The 27,176-nt window shown below is 40.7% G+C and overlaps 1 protein-coding gene across 2 annotated transcripts in view; it reads right to left on the reverse strand.

Moving 5' to 3' along the window:
* Positions 1-25,999, reverse strand: part of KCNH1 (potassium voltage-gated channel subfamily H member 1) — a 421,068-nt gene extending 395,069 nt beyond the window's left edge. Inside the window, exons 1-2 of one of the 2 annotated variants that reach the window (XM_003800511.2) lie at positions 25,755-25,999; positions 3,782-3,905 (exon numbers count right to left, since the gene is read on the reverse strand). In XM_003800511.2, coding sequence (XP_003800559.1) covers positions 3,782-3,905; positions 25,755-25,833 — 203 coding nt within the window. In that variant the 5' untranslated portion in view covers positions 25,834-25,999. The remainder of the gene's footprint in view (positions 1-3,781; positions 3,906-25,754) is intronic. The other variant, XM_003800512.2, reaches the window with a different exon arrangement.
* Positions 26,000-27,176: the final 1,177 nt, after the last annotated feature.

The following is a 27,176-nucleotide window of genomic DNA, read 5'->3' on the forward strand; positions in this document are numbered from 1 at the left end:
AAAAAAAAAAAAAAAAAAAAGAAAAGAAAAGAAAAGAAAACAGTATGATTAATGCTATAAAGGTAGCTTTTTCTAAGGAATTACAGAACACAGGGAATAAGCCTTCTCTGGTTGGTCAGAGCGGCTTCCCCGAAGTAAGATGAAATGAGGTCTGAAAAGCAAGGGGGAATTGGCTGGAAAAAGGAAGGAGAAAAATATGCCAAGCCAAAGATGAGCATATGCAAAGGCACAGGGGGAGAGTCAGGTTAATTCTAGAACCTGAATGGAGTTCAGTTCAGTATGACTAGAATATAGACAATGAGAGGAATTTTCGCCATATATAACACAGAGAAGTAGCAGAGACCACGCCATTGTGAGCCATGGGAAGTAAGCTTTATCCCAAAAGCTGTGGGGCACTTGGGAGAGTTTTAAACAATGGCGAAACATAATCAGATTTCATTTTAGAAATACAACTCTGGGTGACTTCCTGGTGAACATGGCCAAGTAAATCTGGACCATTTTTCCTCTTCTAACTCTCAATAAAATAAACCCCAAAAAAGGAAAAATCACAAAACACCACCGACCAAACAAAACAAGGGGTGCAATCTGATGCTGTAAACATTTAGACACGGCTAAGGAAAGAAAGAGAAGATTCAGCCACTCTCTGTGCAGTTTTTATCCTGCCCCCTGCCCCCAAAAAGGAAAAACAGCTTTGAGTTTAAAGTTTGAGAAAACAAAATTCTACACATTCTTTGCTACGACACCTTCCTGCTGCTGACGTTTGGAGAAAAGTAGACAAGATAGACAAGCAGCACGTAAAAAAGTTGAAGAAAACCTGGGGATTGCTCTACCTACTGGTACTGGTTGTCCGCAGAGGCAAGAAAACTCCAGGACTGTCCGTTTTGTGAAGGCTCATACTGAATATAGCCTGAAGACCAACATCTGTCCCTCTGAAAAAGGATACTTCCCCAATTAAGTACATTGAACTACGGCACGGGACATTAAAAAAATGCAAGATGAGAAAAACCATCTCTCAATGGGGCTGGAAAATCTAGTTCTCTGACAAAGGCTGCTCGAGAGCCCAGCAGATATTTCCCCTGCCCACCTCAGGCCTCCGGGCAACTGTAACTAAGAAGGACAGCAGCGATCACTCTCCCAGTTTTAGGTTCCTAAACAATATACATTTTATATTTTAAAACTGTGACTACTAAATAACTTTTTTTGATGACGTCATTGTAGAATCCTAGAATTGCAGAGGTACAAAGAACCTCAGAGGTTATCAGTGCAATTCCTAATCTAAAACTGAACCAGCAAATCAAGCACTATGCTTAGCTTGCTACTGGAACAGCCTTGGGCTTACTCCAGGCTTCTGAGTTCTGACACCCCGTAACAGAAGAACCCTCGCTATTGACTTTATGAATTCTATGTCACTTGTATTATTTTATATCCCTTCACGGATGTGATGATCTGTTCTGTGTATATCTCATGTAGTACTCTGCTTTTTTTTTTTTTTTTTTTGCAGTTTTTGAACCCACCACCTCCGGGATATGGGGCCAGCGCCCTACTCCTTTGAGCCACGGGCACCACCCTGTACTGTGCTTTTGGCTGTACTCTTTAACTATAAGCCAGGAAAATAGAAAACTGAATTTGTTGAATTATATTTAAAAAGAAAATAGATCAAGACTAATTTAGCCCCACCTGAGACTAAGAGGATTTTTCCTCTTTCTCTCTCTGAGTTAATTTTCTAGATAAGTGATCTCCATTTAAAAGAAGTGTTGATACTTATGCTAGCAATTTCCTTCACAAAATAAAACAAATCCCTATAAAGTCTTCAAATAAATGAAGTACCAGAATTATACCAGCGTTCATTAGTCTTACATACTTTTTCACATTGTAGTTTACTGGTAAGTTTCCTTTACCTAGACCTTAGATTGCAAATGTAATATATGAGATAAATAAAAGCAACTCCTAAGCTATCAGGAATGTAGCTAGCACAAAGGTATATGTTTATTTATAGAAAAGGGACATCTTCAGGTAATAAGATATTTAGAATTGCACATAAAAGAAAAGTTAGTTCAATTAGGAAGACATTTTATCTGATTTCCTTAAAGTGTCTGGTTATAGCCAGTAAAAAGAAAGAAAGGTAATGAAAGGTTGTTCAAGTCACACTAAAAACTAATGCTCTCGATTTGTTCTGATTGTTTTGTTTTGTTTTGTTTTAGACAGAGTCTCACTATATCACCCTTGGTAGAGTGCTGTAGTGTCACAGCTCACAGCAACCTCTAACTCTCTTGGACTTAAGCGATTCTCTTGCCTCAGCCTCCCAAGTAGCTGGGACTACAGGTGCCCAGCACAACGCCTGGCTGTTTTTGGCAGGTCCTGGGCTGGGTTCTAACCACCATTTCTGGTGCATGTGGCTGGAGCCCTAGCCAAGGAGCTCCAGGTGCTGAGCCTCAATTCATTCTGATCATATATGTACAATACAGATATAGGTATACATTGCAGATATATAAATACAAGGATAACTGCACACACAAGAATATAAAAGAATTCCATTGCTTTAAAAGTTACAATTTCTAAATCTTTGAGCAGTGGGGGAAAGAAATAGTAAATTTTCCTTGCCTCGGCCCCAAACATCTAAAATTTAAGAAAATGGAAATATTTTTAAAACATTTAATACTTTTCACCAAACTAAAGATACTTGGCTGGTTTAATACATGAAAATGCAGCTTCTAAAGTCAGAAGACTAAGCCTAGTCAGACAGGCTTCTCCACTCTTCCTAGGTAGTTTGTTTCTTGATTTTGTAGGTTTAGAAAAATGACTCCACATCATGCAAACACCACTGAAGAAGGCAAAGACTGAAAAGAGCCAAAGGCTATGGTGGGCCAAGACCTTGTCAGAGCACAGCAGGAGAACGGCTAGCAGGATCCAGGCTTCAGGCCCAGCTCAACACCTTGAAGATGCTTTGAAAAAGAGTTTCTAATGCCATGGCCCAAGGGCACTGCTTGGTTAGTAACCTTGTCAAATACACCAGCTGTGCCGTTAGCACAATTTGCTAAGAGATCAGAGAGAAAGATGTAACACCATGAATTAGAAGGCAACAAAATACTGGTTCTCTTCTCTTTTTCTAAAAACTCTGGCTAAGCTCTATGAACAAAGCTTTTGTCTCCAACACTGTAGTTACTTTTCTAAAATTCCTATAAATTTTTAAAAATTAATCATCTAAAATTTATTTCATTTTCCTTTCATTTATTTAATCCTCTACACATTGAATTTAATCAAAAACTTTGAGTTCACTTTTAAAAAAAAAAAAACAGAGTCTCAAGCTGTCGCCCTGGGTAGAGTGCCATGGCATCATAGCTCACAGCAACCTCCAACTTGGGCTCAAGCAAACCTCTTGCCTCAGTTTTTCTATTTTCAGTAGAGACAGGGTCTTGCTTTTGCTCAGGCTGGTCTCGAACTCGTGAGCTCAAGCAATCCACCCACCTGGGCCTCCCAGAGTGCTAAGGATTACAGGCATGAACGACCGCACCTGACCTGAGTTCACATTTTATAGATAAAATGGTTTTCCCAAGATTTTCAGAATTTTCTCCCATCATACTGACTACAGGTTTGTCAATGTGGGAACCATGTGTTACATCTGCTTTAATTTACCTAGTACAGTGCACAAACTAGAGATGATACTGCAGTAAATATTTCTGAATGTTCATTAAACGGGGTAATGGCAATTCCCGGAGTAAGCCATTTTTTTTTTCCAAAAGATACCATGACAGTTTACCAGAATAACCCCAAACATAAATACCTGCAGGTACTGCTTTTTTGCATCACTTCTGCCCTGTGATAACCAGACAGCTTGCAAAATCCATCATTGCTGTACACGATAGGCCAGTCCACTATCTGGGCATTCCCCAACACAAAATTAGTATCTGTTAAAAAGAAAATAAAAAGCACATGAGGCAAAACATTATTCAATTAGGACATAAATAATATCAACCAATCTAAGTATTTCTGTTTCCCTCCAAAATATAGTATCCTGAATAGGAATATAGCCCTATAAGGAGTACAAAAGAACAGTGTTCTAGAAAAATATTTCCAAGGAGAATATTCTTCCTCATTAGAAGAAGAAAAGTTGTCTTGGGCCACACATTAAATACACAAACACTAATAAAAGCTGATGAGCAAAAGAAAGGTCCATGCTTTTCATGATATCTGCCACTATGGATAAGTAAAAATGTCCTCACATAATCCACATGAGGGTCATGGGCCACAGGTTAGACCCCCAAATAAGTAGAATCTCATGAGACATAGTCAAGTCCTAATTTTTCCTCCCAGTGAAAGTATATTCATAATACAGAGCAAAAGAGGAGCCAAAAGTAATTTCTTCAGGGTGCTGTCCATTATCTTAGCTTGGTCAATCTTTTGGCCAGAAGCTACAGTTGCCCTCCTAACCCTGACTAGCATTTGCCCCTGGTAGGAGAAGGGCCTTTCAGAAAGGCAGAAAGGAGGTGATTGATCACCACCTCGTGGAACCCACACACCATGGAACCCTCCCCTTCGTAAGGAATAATGACTAGACCCTTCTAATACTAGTGCTTTGTAGAGGTTAATCAAGATGTTCACACAACAGAACCTTCTCACTAATTTTGAGATGTTGCAGCCATAGAGCTGTATTTTGGGCTTTTTCACAGAGCAGTAGCCTGCCACTCACTTACGATGCAGGGTTTAGGTAAGCCAGATATGTTTGGCTGCCTTAGTTTGTTCTCATTGCTTCCTAGATTTTTGTGGGGAAGGGGGTTGTATTTTTAACAGAGATGCGGGCTCGGTGCCTATAGCTCAGCAGCTAGGACACCAGCCAAATACACCAGAGCTGGCGGGTTCAAACCCAGCCCAGGACTGCCAAATGATGACAACTACAACCAAAAAAAAGTAATAGAAATGGGGTCTCACTCTGTCACCCAGGCTGGAGTGCAGTGGCACAATCCAGTGGCTGTAACCTCCAACTCCTGGGCTTCAGCAATCCTCCCACATCAGCCTCCAGAGCAGCTAGGACTACAGGTGCACACCACCACACCCAGATTTGCTATGCTGCCCAGGCTGGTCTTACACTCCTGGCTTCAAGAAATCCTTTTGCCTCAGCCTCCCAAAATGATAGAATTAAAGGCAATAGCCATTGCACCTGACCACTTCCCACATTTTTGAAAATCAAAAGTCTCCATTACTTTTTGTGCCCAGAAAATCAACTGTCCCTCTTTTCTTTTCAAGAACTTAAATTAAGCAAATAACATTCAGAACTTAAATGTGATCATTATTTTAGTTTTGTTCTTTCCTCCCCAGAGAATATCCACCCACCTCCTGCCACCCCCCCAACAACAAAGAAAGAACATACTCGCTTCTTTTGTTGTAAATTAGAGGTGTTCTTAATATATATAAACATACATGTGTGTGTATACATATACATGTATACACACACTATGTAAAATGAAATTAGTTGGGAGGTTAATTGTGTTCTAGAACAGCACTTACAACTCTTTTGCAATATGGGTAACCATCCCCTCTTATCCAAGTAAGAAGGTAACTATTCCTGAGTCAGGTAGGTTTCTCCACACTTTATAGATGGTTTTTCTTGTTTGTTTGTTTGGTCAGGTTTGGTGAAATTATTCTACTTTATGAAATAGCACTAAAGATAGAAAACTCCAAAGAAGGAAAGGCCTGAGAGGAGCCAAAGGCTGGAGTGAGCCAAGACCTTGTAGAGGAGTAGAGAAGAGAGAGGGAGGAGGAATCACTAAATATGGCAATTTATTCTTTAGAGTACTTAGATCTATTTAAAGGAACATAAAAGACAACTTCAGTGATGAGAATCTATAAACCTACTTTTTAGATTTTTTATAAATATGCTTTTCATGAAAATCTACAACCAGTCCTTCCCTCTATCCTCTCCCATATACACATAAATACTTCTCGAGTGCCTACTACGTACCAAGCACAATGCAAGACCCAGATGTATCCAGGTTGATAACACATGGTCCCTGCACTCAAGGACAAGTGGACATATACCCAACTAACTAAAGAAACAACTACGAAAGTGGTTCACAATGCTTGGAGGAGGTAAAGGGCTGTGACTCGGGGATATAACATTTGAACTTGCTCTAGTGTAAAAAGATGAATAAGGTTTATTTAAACATTTGTAATGCCTAAGATGCATCAATAATACAAATAATACAAAATAATACAAAGTCAATAAATATAGAAATGACAATATAATCCCTGTCTTTGGTGAACTCAAGAGAGTGGGAACAGGGAGGGAATATTCCAGGCAGGGGATCCATCATGGGCAAAGGCATGGCAGCATGGAACACACAGCAGGTGGGGGCAGATAGGCAAAGGGAAGCCAGGAAATATGGCAGAGGAGGTGAGACTGAAGAGCTAACTGGGAAGGACCTCGAAGGAATAAAGCCAAAGAGCTTTGACTTTTTATTCTTGAGGCAGAAAAACCCTTCATGTTGCTCTCCTCTCTATGAATAAAGTCAACATTTTCTAAAGGGAACAGCTTAGTCTAAAAGAAGTATAAAATTCACTAAAATACCCCTTAGCGTATACAAAATCTGGTAGGTTTACTCTCTTTTGTTGCCTTCTAAAATAGTAATCCATTTCCCACAAAATACAGGATGGAGAAACTGAATGTAATTTTTCATGGTTAGTATTCTACTAAGATGACATATGTGATACGAAGGAAAAATAACTAGTTATAGATAATGGATTATCACATGTGTTTACTTTCTTTCAGTAAAATAAAAGTAAATGAATTTTAAAAAATCAAAATCCACAAAAGTGAGAATATGGTTAAAAGGATACACTGAAAATGACTAAAAAGAAGCAGGCATAATATAGGAAACAAAAAAGAATTTTCTTAAAACTCCCTAATTAATATCTTCAGAGAGATTCAGGAAGTATTATATCCATACAACAAAAGCAGGATGCTATGGGGTGGGTGGGAGAACCCCATAAGAGAAAAAGAACTCTTGTTAATTAAAAATAATAGCAACTGGGCAGCTCCCGTAGCTCAGTGGTGAGGGCGCCAGCTACACACACCCAGGCTGGCAGGTTCAAGCCCGGCCTGGGCCAACTAAACAGCAATGACAATTGCAACAACAAAAAAAAATAGCCAGTTATTGGGGTGGGCGTGTATAGTCCCAGCTACTTGGGAGGCTGAGGCAAGAGAATTTCTTAAGCCCAAGAGTTTGAGGTTGCTGTGAGCTATGACGCCATGGCACTCTACTGAGGGTGACATAATAAGACTCTGTCTCAAAAATAATCATCATAATAATAATGACAGCAATTAAAAATTCGCATAAATGTTAGAAGATGAAGTCTAACAGAAAGTGGTACAGAAAGAGAAAAAGACAAGAAACATAAGAGAAAAAAAATAAGACCTATTCAATCAGTCCAAGAGGAACAACACGCACTGTGAGAAGAACAGCAGAAAGAACAACCCGAGAAAAGGCCAGAAGAGATTTATTTTTTAAATGAAAAGAATCAAATAGAGAATATAATAAAAATATGCAGAGATTTGAGGACTGTCTTTCCCACATATTTGTTCTTACTTGAGGATGTGTGCCAGCAAAATGAGGGAGTAAAGCAGAAAAGAAGGCAACAAGGGAATCAGGAAAAAAGGTGCTCTAGATGCAGTAAGCAGGGAAGCTAATAGAAATCATTCAGTGCCAAATGGCTCAGAGAATAGAAGTTTCAAAAGAGAGTGATCTAGGGGCAAATGAGGTCAGGACTTAATATCGTTTTGCATCTGGACATATTAAATCAATAAAGGTATATAATTTGGGAGACAGGAAAGAGAATTATAATTGAAAAATCAAAGAAAACCATGAAAGAAGGGAAACCAAATCACACTGTCATGTCATTGTAGAAATAAGGTAATCACATCATTAATTTCCAATTTTTAAAACCAATATAAGTGAAACATGGAATATTTAATTACAAGTATCCAAACATAATCTCACCAATACCTACACTAAAAATATAGAGGATAAAAGTTTAGAGAGAGAGAAAAGTAAAATGATGAAGAGAATAAGAGATTGGCCACATACTGTGGCTCATGCCTATAATCCTGGTAGGCGGCTGAGGGGAGAGGATCACTTGAGATCACCAATTCAAGATCAGCCTGAGAAACATAGCAAGCCCCATCTCTACAAAAAATAGGCAGATTAGCCAGGCATGGTGGCACACACCTGTAGTCCCAGCTATACACAAGGCTAACCCAAGAAGATTCCTTGAGCCTGGGAATAAGTTTGAGGTTGCAGGAAGCTATAATGATGCCACTGCACTCTAACTCGGGCAATAGAGTGAGACTCAGTGTCAAAAAATAATAATAATAATAATAATGATGTCCAGGCATGATACAAAAAGAAAGATATAAAAAATAAAATAAAATAAATTTTAAAAAGTATCCAGGCATGGTGGTATGTGCCTATAGTTCCAGCTATTCAGGAGGCTGAGGCAGGAGTATTGGTTAAACCCAGGAGTTCAAGGCTTCAGTGAACTATATGATGATACCACTGCACTCCAGCCTAGGTGACAGTGCAACACCCTGTCTCTGAAAACAAAAGGGAGAGGGAGGTTTAATTTTTTTTAAAGATATAAATATTTTCCTTTAATTTGCAAAGAAAACAAGGGAATAATGTAACTATATTAGGAGGAGAAAGTAGAAAGTAAAATTAAGCTAAAATCTCAATTAAATTAACAGAAGTCGGCTCAGTGCCTGTGGCTCAAGTGGCTAAGGCTCCAGCCACATACACCTAAGGTGGCGGGTTCGAATCCAGCCTGGGCCCACCAAACAACAATGACGACTGCAACCAAAAAATAGCTGGGCATTGTGGTGGGTGCCTGTGGTCCCAGCTACTTGGGAGGCTGAGGCAGGGGACTCACTTGAACCCAGGAGTTGGAGGTTGCTGTGAGCTGTGATGCCACAGCACTCAACCCAGGGGGACAGCTTGAGGCTCTGTCTCAAAAAAAAAAAAATTAACAGAAGTCAACAGATAATATCTGAAATCAATAAATCTGGAAAGAGCCTCAATGCATGTTAGAATATGGTAAAAACAGCAGAAACTATAAGAAGAAAGAGGCAAAATTAGAAGACATGGCCTCTTGTGAGTAGGATGGGAGGAGGGACAAGGAATAAAACAGTTATTTTTCATTTTCTAACCATGAATTTATATTACCTTGATAAAAACAGATATACACTTACTTTTAATTCATTTAAGCATAAATGATTCAGTTATTGATTTTTTCATTTACCAAAAAATGAGAGCTATATAAAGTTCAAGCTCCAGATATCACTGCAAACTTCTAATAAAAGTATTCTGATCATCTTTTAAAGGTATTCATAATTCCACATACATTCCCCTGTGGTACATATTACAGCTCCATCTGGGAAAACTAAGCCTACTAAAGTATTCTTTAACTTTAGTAAGGAAGCATAAAAATAGGAAGTGCAGTTGGAATAGAATCATCAGCCTATCATCCACTCAGAAGATTCTCATCATAGAATTTAAAACTCCAGAATAGTTTCCTCTCATTGCTAACCCAAGCAAGACATCATAGCTCCCGGGGAACAAGACTCCCTTAACACTCTGTGAAAGAATATCTAGGAATTCCCTCTTTATCCAAGGACTTGGAAAGTAGAGTGAGCTGATCTTATAGCCAAGGGTCATCTCATTAATTAATTAAAATTAAGTGTATACTTGTTTTTATCAAGGTAATATAAATTTATGGTTAGAAAATGAAAAATAACTGTTTTATATCAAACTTCTCAAGGCTAGGATCAACTATGGGGGTGTGGGTGGGTACTAGGAAAATATCAGAGGTGAGCTATGGAGCCAGTGAGAGCCTACATCAGATCAAATCAGATACACACAGAGAAACAGAGAGAGAAAAAGAGCATGTGCATTGAGTTGGGGTGGGGCACCGAGTTCTGTTTCATCCAAAAGACTGAAATATAAGTTTACCAGCTGCAGACTTGAGCCCCACAGATCAGCTGGGCACCCAGTAATCAGCACACCAGGGACTCGTGCCAAAGACCCAAGGAAAAAAAGGCAACAGAAGTCATGCAAGTTCTGCTTACTGCCATACCACACACCATCTTGGAGAAAGCAATGGATGAGTAGAAGTGGAACCTGGACCCAAAAGATACTACTAAATGAGAAGCTTAGAGTCCCCTGCTAACAAGTCTCCCTTTGCTGTTCAGTTGAGCAGAAGCTTATAGGGAAGATCTGTTAAATAAAGCTATCCTAAGCAAAAAGAACAAATCTGGAGGCATCACATTACCTGACTTCAAATTACACTACAAGTCTATAGTAATCAAAATAGCATAGTGCTGGTATAAAAGCTGACACACAGATCAATGGAACAGAATAGAGAATCCAGAAATAAAACCATACACCTACAACCAACTGATCTTTGACAAAGCAGACAAAAACATACACTGGGGAAAGGAAACCCTATTCAACAAATGGTCCTGGTAAAATTGGAGAGCTACATGCAGAAGAATGAAAATGAATCCCTACCTCTCACCATGCATAAAAACTAACCCAAGATGGATTAAAGACTTAAATGTAAGACCTAATACCATAAAAATTCCAGAAGAAAAGTTAGGAAAACCTTTTCTGGACATTGGCCTGGACGAAGAACTTATAACTAAGACCCCAAAAGCAAATATAACAAAAACAAAAATAAATAAGTGTGACTTAGTTAAACTAAAAAGTTTCTGCACAGCAAAACAGTCAACAGAGTAAACAGACAACCTATGGATTGAGAGAAATATTTGCAAACTGTACATTTAACAAAGGACTGATATCCAGAATCTACAAAGAAATCAAATAATCAGCAAAAAAAAAAAGCAAATAACCCCATTAAAAAGTGGGCAAAAGATGTGAACAGGCATTTTTCAAAAGAACAAATACCAATGGCCAAGAGACATATGAAAAAATTCTCAACATCACTAATCATCAGGGAAATAAAAATTAAAATCACAATGAAGGGATGGTGCCTGTAGTTCAAGGACTAGGGCCCCAGCCCCATATACCGGGGGTGGTGGGTTCAAGCCTGGCCCCATCCAAAAACTGCAAAAAAAAAAAAAAAAAAAAACAACAACAATGAAATACCATCTTACCCCTTTCAGAATAGCAATCTTTTAAGTCAAAGAAAAAAAAAATAGATGTTGGCATGGATGCAGTGAAAAGGGAACACTTATTCACTATTGATGGGAATATAAATTAGTACAACCTCTATAAAAAATGATATGGATATTCCTCAAAAAACTCAAAGTAGACCTACCATTCAACCCAGCAATGCCACCACTGGGTATCTACCCAAAGGAAAAGAAGTCATTATATAAAAAACACACATGCACTCGTATGTTTATCACAGTGAAATTCACAAGTGCAAAGATATGGAACCAATCTGAGTGCCCATTAAGTGATGAGTAGATTAAGAAAATGTGGTATAGGCTCGATGCCTGTAGCTCAGCCACTAGGGCCCTAGCCACATACACTGGAGCTGGCAGGTTTGAATCCAGTCCAGGCCTGCCAAACAACAATGACAACTGCAACCAAAAACTAGCCAGGCATTGTGGCGGACACCTGTAGTCCCAACCACTTGAAAGGCTGAGGCAAAAGAATCACTTAAGCCCAAGAATTGGAGGTTGCTGTGAGGTGTGATGCCACAGCAACCTACCAGGAGTGACAAAGTGAGACTTTGTCTCAAAAAAAAAAAAGAAAAGAAAATGCAGTATATACATACCACGGAATACTACTTAGCCATACAAAAGAATGAAATAATGTCTTTCCCAGCAACTTGGATGGAAGTGGAAGCTATCATCCTAAGTGAGTGAGGTACCTCAGAAACAGAAAAACAAATACCACATGTACTCATTTATAAGTGGGAGCTGAACAATGGGTACACGTGGTCACACAGAGTAATATAAAGGACTTCGGAGACTCAGAAAGGGAGAGGATGATGGATCAAAAACTACCTATTGAGTACAACATACACTATTCAGGTGATGGGTAAGCTAAAAGCCCTGACTAAGTCACTATAGAATTCATCCACATAACAAAAAAAAAATGGTATCCCCTAAATCTACTGAAATTTTAAGAATATATTTTTTAGAAGAGACCAGTCTCTTAAAGGTCTTAGGTCGCCTACTCTATGATAGCTAGTACAGTCAAAGCATCACCATAAACGGTTGGGATTACATTTGGGTGAGGAAACCCTGCTTCCTCACATTCTTGCAGAGTCCTCTCCCTCTGAATCTGTGGGTCTGTGATTTGCTTCAGTGAACAGACTGCAGGAGAATTGATGCTCTTCCAGTCCCAAAACTAAGCCTTGAACAAAGAGTACACATGGTCACACAGAGTAATATAGGGAACTTTGGAGACTCGGAAAGAGGGAGAATGAAAGAAGGATGAGGGATCAGAAACTACCCATTGAGAACAACAATGTACAATATTGTGGCCTTGGGGTCCGTCAGCCCCTGCTTTTGCATTCTTGGGAGTTCCAGACTGCTGTGTGAGAAGTGCATCCATGCCTCTGGAGAGGCCATGTGGAGACGTCACAAAGCAGAGACTACCTAGTGATAAAGAGGCCCTGAGATGACATGAAGAGCAAGGAATCTGGTCAACAATGAAAATCAATGTAAGAATGAGGAGTAAAAGACACACTATTAATCCACTCTTTCCCTTCCCCTGCAATCCCAAGGGCTCCCAGAGCACCACTTCAAAGAACACAAAAGGGGATGACAAGCAGTTGGGTTCTAGTCACAATATTGTCCCTAATGAGTTATGGGCAAACCTCTGGGATGTGGGTTGAGGGATGGATTGAACTAAATCTCTTCTTCTTCTTTTTTTTTTTTTAGAGACAGAGTCTCACTATGTCACCCTCGTTAGAGTGCTGTGACGTCACAGCTCACAGCAAACTCAAACTCTTGGGCTTAAGGGATTCTTTTGCCTCAGCCTCCCAAGTAGCTGGGACTACAGGCTTCTGCCACAATGCCCAGCTATTTTTTGGTTGCAGTTGTCATTGTTGTTCAGCTGGCCCAGGCTGGGTTCAAACCTGCCAGCCTTGGCGCATGTGGCTGGCGTCATAATCACTGTCCTACGGGCACCAAGCCAAAATTTCCATATTTCTCACAGCAATAAAATCTGACCCTCTAAGTAACTGATGTGTACCAAAAAATAAACCCGATCTGCAACCAGCAAGCCACCACCCCCTATGCAGAGTAAACAACTAGTCATTACCTTGAAATGATGCTGGACTCTGTATACCCTGGGTCACTTTAAAAACAGCAGAAACACTTTACCTCCTTCATGTTTACATGGATGGAACTGGAAAATGTTCTTCTTAGCAAAGTATCACAGGAATGGAAGAAAAAGTATCCAATGTACACAGCCCTTTTATGAAACTAATTTATAGCTCTCAAATGAAAGATACAACTTAATTCTAGCCCAAGAATATGGGGAGGGGGTGAGGAAGGGGAGGGGAGAAGGGCAGCTAGGTGGTGGGAGGGTGACCAGAAAGATCACCTATATATCTGTCTAACAAGGGTTCAAGTGAACTTTTCTAGAACTAGAATATAAATGTTTTGACACAATGACTAAGCAAATGACATGAAATCTATGTGAACCAGCTTGATGAAAGTATTTTAAATTGTATATGAAAACACTACACTGTACCCCATGTTTGCATTAATGTATACAGCTATCATTTAATAAAAAAAAAAAAGAAAGAAAAAACAGCAGAAACATCCCCTAAATTTAACTTAATACATTTCAGGTGGTACATACTGTATCAGGGTTTTATTCCTGGAACTGTTTGGGTGTGGGAAATGATGTGATATGCTGTATTAGTGTAAAAGTACCACATTATCAAAGGATTGTACAGTAGAAATAAATCACTATTGGGGGTCCATTTATATATACTGAAAATGCCTAAATGTGTCTTTGGGAAAGAAATATGCTCTTCATATATAGAGATATAGATATTGATGGTATAGATAGAGATAATAATTTTTGTAAGTAGAATATATAATGTCCACTCACTTGATGGTCCAGTTTGAAGCTCCAAGACTTCAGATATTAATTTGAAGCTCCAAATTAATATTTTCTGAACTGATCGAGTCGCTCCTAAATTTTTCAGTAAAATATGTAGGTTCAACCTGGCTGCCCTTGCCATGATTTATTCATTGGCTCTGAAAGTTTCCTCTGTCTCCAGGTCTCTGATGCAAATCAGCCAGATTCTACTGCCTCCCTCCGATGCCTTTGTACCCACTGAAGTCTATAGCTGCAAGAATGCATGCAATTAAATATAAGGTTTCCTAAATTCAACCTTCCTCAGCCCACACACAGTTTTCCTCTGGTTCATAGAATAAAACAAACAGTCTCTAAAAATGTTAAGTCTCCCCTCCCCCTACTGTGTGAAGTTTCTTCAGCCCATGTGGCACCAGCCAAACTCCACTGCAGGAGTCAGAACTGTCAAAATCATCCTAAACCTACCATTTGCCCATAAAGCGTAACACAGAGATATTCTAAAAGAAATTATTAAAAAATTGCTTTTCATCATAATTACCACAAATAACAAAGGAGAAACTAGAGCAATGACTTAGAAAAGTGACTCAGTTGGAGCAATTACACAGATAAAAGCTACGTTCAGCGAGCAGTTAACCCTCGTTTATTGCTCCCTGCCAACACCAGTTATTTGGAGAGCTACAGTAAATATTTCACAAGCAACTTCTAATACCTTGAGATATGAGAACTATTGAGAGACCACCTCTTCCTGATATCTTGTAATGTTACAGATTTCTAAGGATAGCAATGTTCATACAAAAATCAAATTTAAGTAAAAATAAACTTTCCTTTCTTTGAGAACAATGAAACAATAGAAAGATAATGGGTGAGATAAATGATGAAAACAAAAGCTAACTAAGCACTAGACAAATACTAGGAAACAATGGTTTGTGTCACCTGAACCTAAATAAAAATCCATACCAGAAATCACTTCAAAAGAAATCAAGATTTGATGACAGTTGGGAAAATGGAGAGGACGGAATGAGGAGAAGTAAGAAGTTAAATCCAGTAGGCTACCCCTAAACAAAATGTCTAAAAACGTCCCATCAGCAAAAGTCATTCTGTGGCTCTCCTGTATTTTTCAACAATAAAATTCCACGAAAATGACACTTCTAAATTGTCAAAGGCCTGATCTTCACCGAAAACAAACTGAACTCCTAGGAAATTCAGTAGTTATTTGCTTTCCCCAATTTTAATATCCTACAGAAATACCTTTTTATTAAGTCAATAAATTACAACGGAGAGAAAAACTTCAATTTCGAAAGCAAACTCAATCACTTAATTTACTGAGTAGTTATCCCTGAGTACATGGTTTCAAAAGCATGACCTCTATCTTCCTTCAGCATCAAATTAAGGATTTTAAAACAATAAAAACAGATGAATCCACTCCACAAGAAGTATGAAAGGGAATGAAAATATATCTAAAAATGTATAGACTTTTTTTTATTTTTTATGGGTTTTTTTGTTTGTTTTTTGTTTGTTTGTTTGTTTTTGAGACAGCCTCAAGCTATCCCCCTGGGTAGAGTGCTGTGGCATCATGCTCACAGCAACCTCCAACTCCTGGGCTCAGGCCAGTCTCCTGCCTCAGCTTCCCAAGTAGCTGGGACCACAGGCGCCTGCCACAGGGCCCAGCTATTTTTTGGTTGCAGCCATCATTGTTGTTTTGGTGGGCCCGGGCTGGATTCAAACCTGCCAGCTTAGGTGTAGGTGGCTGGCGCCTTAGCCACTTGAGCCACAGGTGCCAAGCCATAGACTTTTTATTACTGAATGATATTTTACTTAATAAACAAGAGGTCAGTGAAATCTTGAATTACTACTAAAAAGCAATTGTTTGTATGGCCAATTATTAAAAAGTATTTCAATAGATTAATCAATTAAGTGCTTTATTCTCAATATTACAGTCATAATTTCTTAATGTATATCTGTATTGGCACTTTGAACAAAACCTTAGGCCAGCAGCTCTCAACCTGTGGGTCACACTCCCATTTTAACAATGAAAATACCTTGCAGCATTAGGAAGGTTGAGAACCACTGCCTTAGACCATCAGTGAATAATACACACACAAAAAATTCATCAACAGAACTCAAAAATAATGACTCAAAGTAAGCAATATAAAAATATTAAAAGGCTGTGTATGGTGGCTCATGCCTGTAATCCTAGCTCTTTGGGAAGCGAAGGTAGGAGGATTACTTGAGGCCAGGAATTTGAAACCGGCCTGTCCAAGAGCGAGGCACATTCTCTATAGAAAATAGAAAAAATGAGTGGGGTTTTATGATGCACACCTGTGATCCTTCGCTACTCAGGAGGCTAAGACAGAAGGATCAGAGTCAGCTGTGATGAAACCAAGCCCCACTGCACTCTAAACTGAGTGACAGGGCAAAACCTCGTCTACAAAAGCAAAAATTTTTAATTAGCCACTACTACAAAAAGGAGTTTTTTAAAGTTAGTTTCACATTTTCCTCCTGTGTCATTTTAAAACTGTCTTAGCAGGGAGAGAGTACAGCACCAGAGTGAATGGGGGAATCGCAAAGCAGCTCAGTTTAAAACAATAATATTTGAATATATACAGTAGAAACTTCATAGTTGACCACCTCCCTATATTGACTACTTCCTTAAATTGACCTAATTTTCATAGACTAGAAATGCACTACATGTACATACCAGTACTGTAGGCCTATTTCCTTATGGTGACCACCTTCATCTGTTGACCAGTTTGTTACAGTCTCTTAGGGGGGCGTCAACTTACAGAGGTTCTACTGTACTTTGTCACAGGCATGACAAGAATACAGGGGACACACCTGCCATTTGACAGCTATGCCCAACTTCCCTGTCTGGCTTTATCTGCTCCACTGTACATATCATTAAACTTCATATCCCACCCCATCACTCAGGTTCAAGTGACAGACGACTAGACCAGCAATGAACTACTGGCTGAATAACCCACAGTCAGGCCTAGGACAATGAGATTTTCTCCCCAGAATGAAAACTAAGACACTAATGCGGAGAGATCTATAGAGCTGAGCAGACATCTTTGACCATGAGCTCGCTGGTGAGTAAATGGAGATAGGTGGTCTTGAAGGAGAAATAAGGAGCTCAGACAGATACCCTGGGGAGCAGCTACTGAGGCCATGTGAAGGGAGAACTGGACAGAGATAAATAGATGGACAGAGACAAAAATGGACAGATGGAGGCAGAGACTAGAAAGACAGATAACAAACAGGGACAGATGGACATTGGCAGAGGCAGACTGCAATGACAGTGACAAAGATGAATGATAATGACAGATGTTGACACACACTAATGGCAGACAGCAAGAAAGTCAGGCAGGGACCAGGTGCAGTGGCTCACGTCAGTAATCCTAGCACTCTGGGAGGCCAAGGCAGGTGAATCACTTGGGCTCAGGACTTCAAGACCGGTCTGAGCCAGAGTGAGACTCTGTCTCTAAAAACTAGCCAGGCACTGTGGTGGGCACCTGTAGTCCCAGCTACTCAGAAGGTTGAAGCAAGAGGATTACTTGAGTTTCAAAAGAGTTTCATCTTAATTTACATAATGAATAACCTTAGTATGAGTAAGCAAACTGAGTATTGGTGTAACTCTATAATACCTAATCAGAAGAATTTTAGTAGTTTTGTCATTGACAGGAGCACTTGACCATTGGAGGAGAGACCGTGAGAACTGAAGGAGATGCTGAAGTTGGCCAGACTGCCGTCTGTTTGACTGCAAAGAGTTTGAGGTTACTGTGAGCTACGATGCCACAGCACTCTACGAAGGGTGACAAAGTGAGCCTCTGTCTCATAAAAAAAAAAGAAAAGAAAGAAATATAGTCTTGTCATTCAAATTAACTCCATTTTCTTTGCCATCACCATTAAGTTCTAGTCCAAGATACATTTTCCAACTTCACTTGTTTTTTGTTTTTTGAGACAGAGGCTCACTTTGTCTCCCTCAGGAGAGTGTTGCCCTCAGTGGAGCAGTGTCATAGCTCACAACCACCTCTAACTCTCTCATTCGAGTGATTCTCTTGCCTCACCCCCCAGAGTACCTGGGACTACAGGCGCCTGCCACAATGCCCTGCTATTTTTTGTTGCTGTTGTCATTGTTGTTTAGCTGACCTGGGCTGGGTTTGAACCCACCAGCCTCCATGTATATGGTTGGCACCATAACCAATGCTGAGCCCAACTTCACTCTTACTATTAATACAAATCAAAGTTAATCATGGAGATAAATATCAGTAAAATTTGCCAGCATGGTATTATCTTTCAACTGCTGACTCCAGCACTCTGAGAATGCCAGTGGGGGATGCCTACATCACTTCTTAAGGGAACAAGAAGATGAGAAACCATTTCTCTTCTTTACAGAAGTGCCTGATGTCATTGCAGAACTTGTACAAAGCTACGGGAAATGATGTTTTTGAGGCTCTCTCAGTTAATAATTGTATTAATAATTATAGGATTGGCTCAATTAATTTCAGAACATCCATTTTATGCAACATATGACTAATCAAAAGAGTTGTCATCTTAATTTACATAATGCGCAATCTTAGTATGAGTAAGTAAACTGAGTATTGGTGTAACTCTATAATACCTAATCAGAAGAATTTTAGTAGTTTTGTCATTGACAGGAGCACTTGACCATTGGAGGAGAGACCATGAAAACTAAAGGAGATGCTGAAGTTGGCCAGACTGCAATCTGTTCAGCAAGACTGCACTTGTATGGAGAACAACCAGAGCAGCAAACAAATCCCAGCATCTAGGATATGCTCCAAACCCCCAACGGTAGAAGAGCAACCCAAGACCGTATGCCAAAGAAGACAGCAATGGGATATCCCAGGGGAATGAGGATTTTTAAAGAAAACTTCACTGCGTGAAAACAAAGCTTCACCTATTCTACAAATCTCCTTTTAATTCACTTATGGAATCTGGCATCCCACATCCACCCTCACAAAAAAAGAAATAGCTATAAAATCTAAGAATAAATTTGGGTGAGGTGTTTATAAGGGGAAAATATGTAGTAAGTGTTGAATCAGTATAACATCTCTTAAATCTTTGCTGAGGTTTAAAAAGCATGCTGGTCTTCAGCAGAGATTCCTCGGTGAGACCCAATATCACAACAGTCTCATTCATTTGGTCTTCCCAGTCTCCAGCTCAGTACTGGGTGCATAGCAAGTCCATCAGGCTTATCAAACCAAACCACAAGCTAACCTCTGCTTTTTGTTTTAATTTTCCTTTGAGTTTTAATTCCTCAACTAAATCTGTGTCCTGCCTTCAGTCATTTTATTTCTTTCACTGAAACAAATATAAATCATTCACTTCCTGGTTCCTTCTCCCTTCCAGCCCTAATTCTTACATAATCTCTGTCCCCAGGGTTTATTGCTCCACAATTTAAGAAAATGAATCTCCTAAACATACACACTCAAGACCCACCACCCTTCCCTGTGCCTTTTGCCCATAACTCTAACTGTCCCAGTCTTTCATGTCATTTACAATCATGTGTGAGGGGGTTCCTCAGTGAAAACATTTAAAAGCACAGTAGAAACGGATGCCTCTCCAAGGGCAGGAGCCAGTTTTGTTTTCATGTCATTTTGATCATGTGTTCACTCTTAACAGAACTCTAAATGACCCTGTTTTATTAGTTGGTAGATTGTTTGGGCAATGGTGCTATTAAAGAAAAAAGACGAAAATACCAAATGTTGGCAAGGATATACAGTGATAAGAATGCTCACATACTGTTTGTAGGAGTGTAAATTAATACAAACCCTTTGGAAAATTGTTTGGCAACATCTACCACCGTTAACAATATGCATCCTAAGCATATACCCCAGAGAAATGTGTGCTCACATGCACCAAAAGACATTGTGCAAGAATGTTGGTAGCAGCATTAATAGCACAAAACCGGAAACAGCCCACATGTCCACCAACAGCCAAATGGATTTTTTGTAAGTATGATATGGCCACAACATAAAGAATTATACGACCGTGAGAATGAATCAATGGTACATGCAACATGAGGAAATTGCCAAAACAGATGAAAATAAGCAATAGTGTTCAGAAATGCAAAACAAGGTGGTAAAATTAGGAGGCAAAGCAAGAAAGCAATCACTATAAAATCAGGAGATGGCTCCACTTGGGAGAAGAGTCAAGGAGCTGGGGTCAGGAAGATCACAGGCAGCTTCTGCAATGCTGGCAAGATGCTCTTTCTTGACATAGGTGGTTGCGATACATTAGTCGCTTTACAGAAATGTGTTAAGACGTACAAAATTGTTTTATACTATTAGTGACATTAAATAATTAGAAAAAAATTTTTAAAAGAATGAAGACAAAATAACTATTATCCATTTTCTTAAAAAGCTTGCAACTGGAAAAAGCAGTAAGCTAGGTCAGTTTTGTTCCATGGGACAGACCTCAAGTGGAGGGTAGCTATCAAAGGACATATTTTGGTGAAACCAAACGGTAGCTAAGAAGGAAGAGAAGAAGAGGAAAAAAGAAAGAAAAGATTTATAATTATAATTGCTTAAAAACAGCATTTTCTGTGTCAGAAAGTGTCCCATCAATGAAGTGAGTCAAGCATGGGCTGGATACCCCTGGGAAGGATGGTAAGAGTCAAACCCTGGGAAAGGAACCGCATCTCATGGCCCTTCAGATCTAAGATTCTGTCATTTCTCTTTCTCACCAGGTATAGGTGTGGCCACTGAGGGAGAGAAACAAAAACAAACCAAAAAACTGATGGCTCAAGTATCCTACATGTATAAAGCAGATACTCATTCCATGAAAAGGATTCCTTTGGATAAATAACTAAAATAGATTTTAAATGTTTGTTTACAGGCTATTAACCAACCAAAAATGAAGTGAAGGAAAGGATTGAAGAGCTCCAAGGACCTACTGCCAAATGAAGTCCAACCATAAAGGAAGAGCTGGTGTCAGAAAGAATGAAGCCAAGGGTGCAATTTACCCACAGTGTTCCTCAAATGCATCCATTCTATTAAGATAGATTATTAAAATAGAATGATTTTGTAAAAATCACAGCATTCAGAAGCTTTATTGCCTTAATGTTAAATCACAAGATTTCATTTTCTCAATCTTCCAGCTAACGTCAAATCAATAGACTTAACTTTTTGACATTCTCCAAGAAAGACAGCTGAGCCTTGACTGAAGGTTATCTTAGAACCTATTGCAAGAAAAAGCAAGCTCTCTTGAGCTGGTAATAATCCAGACTATTGTCCATTCCCCTTTCAGAGCCACAATGGATTTTAACCAGTTTTCTGTTTTATAAATATTACCATGGCTCAACACATCTAGGAGGAGACATAACATTACCACTGGCTCTCATCCTGTTTGCTAACCAATTATATCAACAACCTGAACCAACTTAACACTATACAAAAACACAGCTGATTTAGCAATCTGTAAATTATACATGTACATAAATCTGTACCAAAATGTGCTGTGTTTCACTCCTGCTAATGTGCATGGATTCTTACTGGCACCTACAATTGTTTGATATAAGTTCTTGAACACTAAAACATATGTTCTGCCTAGAACGGGACCGTTTTGAGTAATATTTTTGTAGTTTCCTGGCACCGAGGTCTGCCAGTCTTCCTGAGACAGATCTCCTATTTGCTTCAGTGAGCATTCTGACGAGTGCCTGCAGATTTAAGCAACCATCAAAAAATATTCCAGAACAACACTTTTCAACCATAAATATAAAGAGAATCAGGTTGGCTTTGCCTATGTGGCAACAAAGCAGTAGGATTTAAAGCAATCACTTGATGATCATAACCAAAATCAAATCAAATCTGGGGGTTTAATTATGCCTGCTGACTACTTACAATAATCAAAAAAAAGGTAATTATCAAATCTTTCTTCCGATTGAGAGTCAATGTGCATCAAGGAAAGTTGAAGTAGTAGTTACTAGTGTCAGAAAGACCACTAACAAAATCTTCAGAGTGTTTTTTTAAATACAGTGACGGGACTGCATAACAGTTGCAGCCAGTCAACACTATAGAGTAGGGACGAGAACCTTGGACCGAGATTCATTAGAATATAACTTACTAGGCTCGGTGCCTGTAGCTCAGTGGCTAGGGCGCCAGCCACATATACCAGAGCTGGCGGGTTCGAACCCAGCCCGGGCCTGCCAAATAACAATGGCAACTACAACCAAAAAATAGCCAGGTGTTGTGGTGGGCACCTGTAGTCCCAGCTACTTGGGAGGCTGAGGCAAGAGAATCACTTAAGCCCCAGAGTTCGAGGTTGCCATGAGCTGTGATGCCACAGCACTCTATGGAGGGCAACATGGTGAGACTGTCCCCCCCCAAAAAAAGAATATAACTTACTAATCATAATGAGGACAATGAAGGTTTCTTATTTTCCCCTGTATCCCTAGTGTTCAATACACTCAATGAATCTTTGTTAAATGAATAAACCAGTAACAACCACTAACTAGTCCCTGATCTGCCTCTTATTGCCTGTTGCTAACTCTGCCTCTTACTACTGCTACATAAATCATTGAACCTGAGGAATCTTAGTGCCTTAAACTCTAAAATGGAGACTCTGCACCCTCTCTGCTGGCTTCTGAGGATCCCAGGTGCTATTCTACTAAAAGTGACTTGGTGCTGTGTAATGGGGCACACAGAAGTTAAGTGTCTGTTATCACGCCTATGCCTTCAGCTAAATCACTAACAAAGGTGAAGGACTGTGCTTCCTTGAAATATAATTAGCCTCTCCTTTGCCCTATTATTCTGTTTGGATGTGGTAGCATGGCCGTTAACCAAAATGGATGTTTTTCTTGTTGTTATAACATTTTATTTAATCTCCACTGGGAAATTATGCTCCTCTAGAGAACAGAATGGTAACACGAGGAAAGATCTTGCCTGGTGTACCTTAAAGAACATGATGCTGAAGTCAAGTGTCCTGAGGCCTCCTCCGTTCTGCCTTTTTAAAGAAAGTTACTTGCATCAATTTCTTTATCTACACAATGATGGGGAAGGAGAGGTAGACTAGAAATATTTCAGGTCTGTCTCATCCTACAGTTCTATGATGTTCCAGACACCAGATATTCAAACAACCCCAAACAGAGTCAGTTCTATTATTTCATCAGCATGTAATATGTGTGGGTTTAAGGGTGATAAAAATAGTTCCACAGACTAAGTTATAAGGGCTGGGGAAACAATGCTACAAGAAGGATGTTTGGTAAATACTCTCTAAAAAACACCAGCCACTAGCACTTTCTGCTATGCCACTTTAAATAAGCCACTTAATAGCTCTAGGACTCAGTTTTCTGATCTGTAAAAGAGGAACCACACAGGACCACTGGGAGAAAATACCCAATAGAGTAATCATAAAGTATTGCTATTGCTATTTAAAGGTAAATGCTATTTAAATACCCTCATCTCCAAAAACAGGCTTGTGGAGTCTAGAACGAGACAATCAATATCTTTAAATAGACTGTTTCCATCACAGTAAAATAACATAATGCATGCAGATACTGTGATATTTCTAAGAGTTCACATTTTTTTCTTCCATTCCTGCTCAAGAAATATAATTAAAGTGATCACTAAAAAATCAAATCCCACATTTCAAGATCAGAATCTTTTCTTTTGAAAACCAGATAATTTAAAAAGTTTATCCACCTCTCCCAAAATGTTTTGTTGATAATGTTCTTTGGTTGTTTAATTGAAATCAAGCTGTTATAACTAGTGCTGAAAATACCTACACTAGTAATATTCCCAGCAATTTATTCTATTGGCATCCTATGTATGCTTTCAGAGATGTGTCTCGAAGAAGATAAACTAAGCTAGAAGGTCTCCTGCCTTGTCAGCTCCAGGATTCTTAAGGTTTTCCTATAAACACAGGGAACTTTGTGACCGTAACATGTAAGGGTCACTTCTTGCTCCCTCCACTCAAAAACTTACACAGTATACATTACATACAGGGTTTCCCCTCTCCTTAAAGGCCACTGCCTCTTCACCAAAAAAAAAAGGAAAGAAAGAAAGAAATTGTCATTGGTATTTATGAGAAAGTTGATGTCACTGACAATGGGATCCCCAAATCTGCAAGATCATCTTCATACCACCTTAACAGGACAATAACAATGGCACAGTCGCTCTTAAATGATTTTATTTAAAAATCCACAAACACTTCCAGCTTTTTTATGGCAGAAGAGTTCACTGTGGCCATTCACATAGTAATCATCATCCTTTTCCAACCCCAGGTAATGACTGTGACGTTGCTTAAAAAGCCACCTTAGTTTGAATAAAGAAGACCTTGAAGGGAAAGGTGAAATACTTTTCAATATTCTTATTCTTAAGAGGCACGCGATGAAGAAGTGATTATTTCTGATTATTAATGTACTTAATACATGATGATTTGCTATGCTAATTGGTGTGTTTTATTATAAAATGAACTTAAGTCACACTTTAATTAAAGAGTATTTATTAGTAGTATAAGTCATTTCTGATGCCCTTTCTCAGAATCCCTAACCAAATCCAATGTAAACTCATCGTTTTAAACACACCTCCTTAAGCCTCTGAAACAGTGCTATTTATACAATTAAAACCGTTTCCTGAGTTAACTCTTCTTGTCCTCCTGGTAGAAGAATGTCATCTGTCTCTGGAAGAAAAGGGGTCCAGGGGTGCGCAAAGAGACTTGGCTCTCTTTTGTGTAGCTCTTTGATCAACTGTGGGGCGCTGCACCTTCTAACTACCAGGACTCCTATTTGCTCTGCAAGAGCGTTAGCTGGGGTCTCCCCACCCGAGGGTCCGAAAGGCATCTGAAATTGGTCCTTTGAATCCCTGTTCCTAGGACCGTTCCGGTAGCTTCACGCTGCTGTCCATCTTGATGCCACAAAGATACAGATGAATGATGAGGATCGGTTTATTGGGTAATGAATCTATTTATAGGCTTGATGAGTTTGGGAATTTATAGGTGACCAAGACTTAAGAGTGGCGTAAAACATAGCTGTAGGACTGGAAAAGAGGAAATATGACAGGTGACCACTTAGCCTTCTCTGCACCTGTGCCCTCCACTTCCTGCCTGACTTCAGGAAAGCCATCTGCCCCTCACGACATTTAACCACAAAGGGCGTGAGTGGCTGAAGGGGTAGAAGCTGACTCGTCCCTATGTCCCAGTCCTACACCTCAGACTTTCTGGCTACTGGGATGGAAAGTGGACACAGCTGCATCTCATCATTACGAGGAAGCCAGGACCTGGAGTTGCCCCTCTCTCTCGCTGGCTCTCCCTAGGGGGAGGTGGCACGTCGAGGAGCAGCCCGAGAGCCCCCGAGAGCCTCGGCCGGGGGGTGGGCAGTAGCTGAGAGCGCACCGCCGCTCCTGCTGCGGCCAGCTTCCATCACTTTTCCCAGTACTTCGCTCAGCGGCTGTCACGCTCTCTTGGAGATGAGACCGAGACGGCGTGAGAAAGGCCCAGAAAGCATCCCCAGGAGAGCTCTGCTCTTGGGATGGGAGTCCGCCAGACCCCGCCCCACCCTGCCCACCTTTCCCTGCCTCCCGCAGGCAGCCCGGGGCGCCCGCACAGAGACTCCTCAGCACAGCCCGCGGGTTCTGCTGCATCTGCTGGCGCGGGGCGGCGGGAGGCGTCTGCAATAAAGGCACGGGTGAAAAGCCCGACTAACCGAAATCCGAAGGCACCTCTTACCATTGGACCGCCGGACAATATTCTCCAGAAACGTGTTTTGCGGAGCCACCAGTCCCCTCCTGCCCCCGGCCATGGTCATCCTCCCGGCAGCTCCGGGTCTGGGGGGCGTCCCGGCGCGGCTTCTCACAGCAGCGGAAAGCTGGGCGCGGAGCCCGCACGCGATCCCGGCTCGCAGCGCCCCATGCGCCCCACGGGGACCCGAGCGGCCACGGGCGGCGGCTCCCTCTGGCTGCCACCCTCGCGCCCTCTTCGCGCCTCCCTCCCTGCGGCCCGCCTCGCAGTGCACTCGCACCCGGCTCGGCTCGCTGCAGCCGCCTCCGGGTGGGCGGAGGGAGCAGCCGCGCCTGGGCCGGCGGCGCCCCCTACCGGGCGCGAACCCCCCGTCGGCCTGCGGGAGACCCAGCTGCGGGCACCCGCGGCAGCCGGGAAGCGACCGGCGGCCGTGGGCCAAGGCTGGGGTGGCAGCGCCACCCTCTGGGAACAGGCGGGAAAAGTGTTCAGGGTGCGCCTTGGGCTGGGTGGAGAGAGGGCTTTGTGAGCCACGTTCTTGCCGGATTCATCCCCAACAAGGTCACCGCGAGTCTTGGGGGAGCATGATGATGTAACTCCCTTCCTTTGCTCTGTTTCAGGCTGAGGCCTCCGGGACCTGTGAGAGTCTGTAAACACCTTCTTGGTTTTCCGTAGGGTTTGTAAGCTGGATCAAAGTTGCCCGACCTTGATTCTGAAGCCAGAGTTTTACCAGTAATTAATGAAGTTGTATTGTAAAAGAGCAGCCTTGCAGAGTAACTGACAGATTTAGCTTCAGAAGAGGTGACTTGGCTTGTTTTTATCACAAGCACATATGGAGGCTCCTGACGTTTGATAAGTATCCTGACTGACTGACCTAATTTCCACTTTTATCTGGTGCATATTTTACCCACAGGGTCAAGAAAATATGCAGAGGGTGCCAAAAAGAGTATACACATTTTAAGAAAGAGAAAAACTAGATTAAAATTGTAATACTCAACATATACTGATAACAAAAGACTACGTTACTGCACTAAGCACCTCTTGGCATTGCAGAAATCCGAAGTGACTTGAGTATTACAATTTTAGTATAGTTTTATTCCTTTCTTAAAATGTGTATGCATTTTTTGCACCCTCTGTACACATATATGCATAACTTTTCTTTAGCTGAAGCACAGATCTCTTATGATCAGTATGTAAGATCTGGAAACAGGAACAGCCTGAAAAATAACAAAAAGGTGGGCTTGTCTATAAGGGCAAATGCTTGGGGTGGGGGTAGGGAAACAGCATTAATTAAGGAACTGTAGCCTCCACTTTGTGGGCAGTGGGCAGTGCAGAAGATAAGGAGCTAGACTTTACACTTGTCCCTGGTATAAGGAAGAATCATGTACGCACAAGAGGACTCCATACTCTGTG

The sequence above is a fragment of the Otolemur garnettii genome, unplaced genomic scaffold (assembly GCF_000181295.1).
Source record: "Otolemur garnettii isolate 467f Iridium unplaced genomic scaffold, OtoGar3 scaffold00178, whole genome shotgun sequence".
NCBI lineage: Eukaryota > Metazoa > Chordata > Mammalia > Primates > Galagidae > Otolemur > Otolemur garnettii.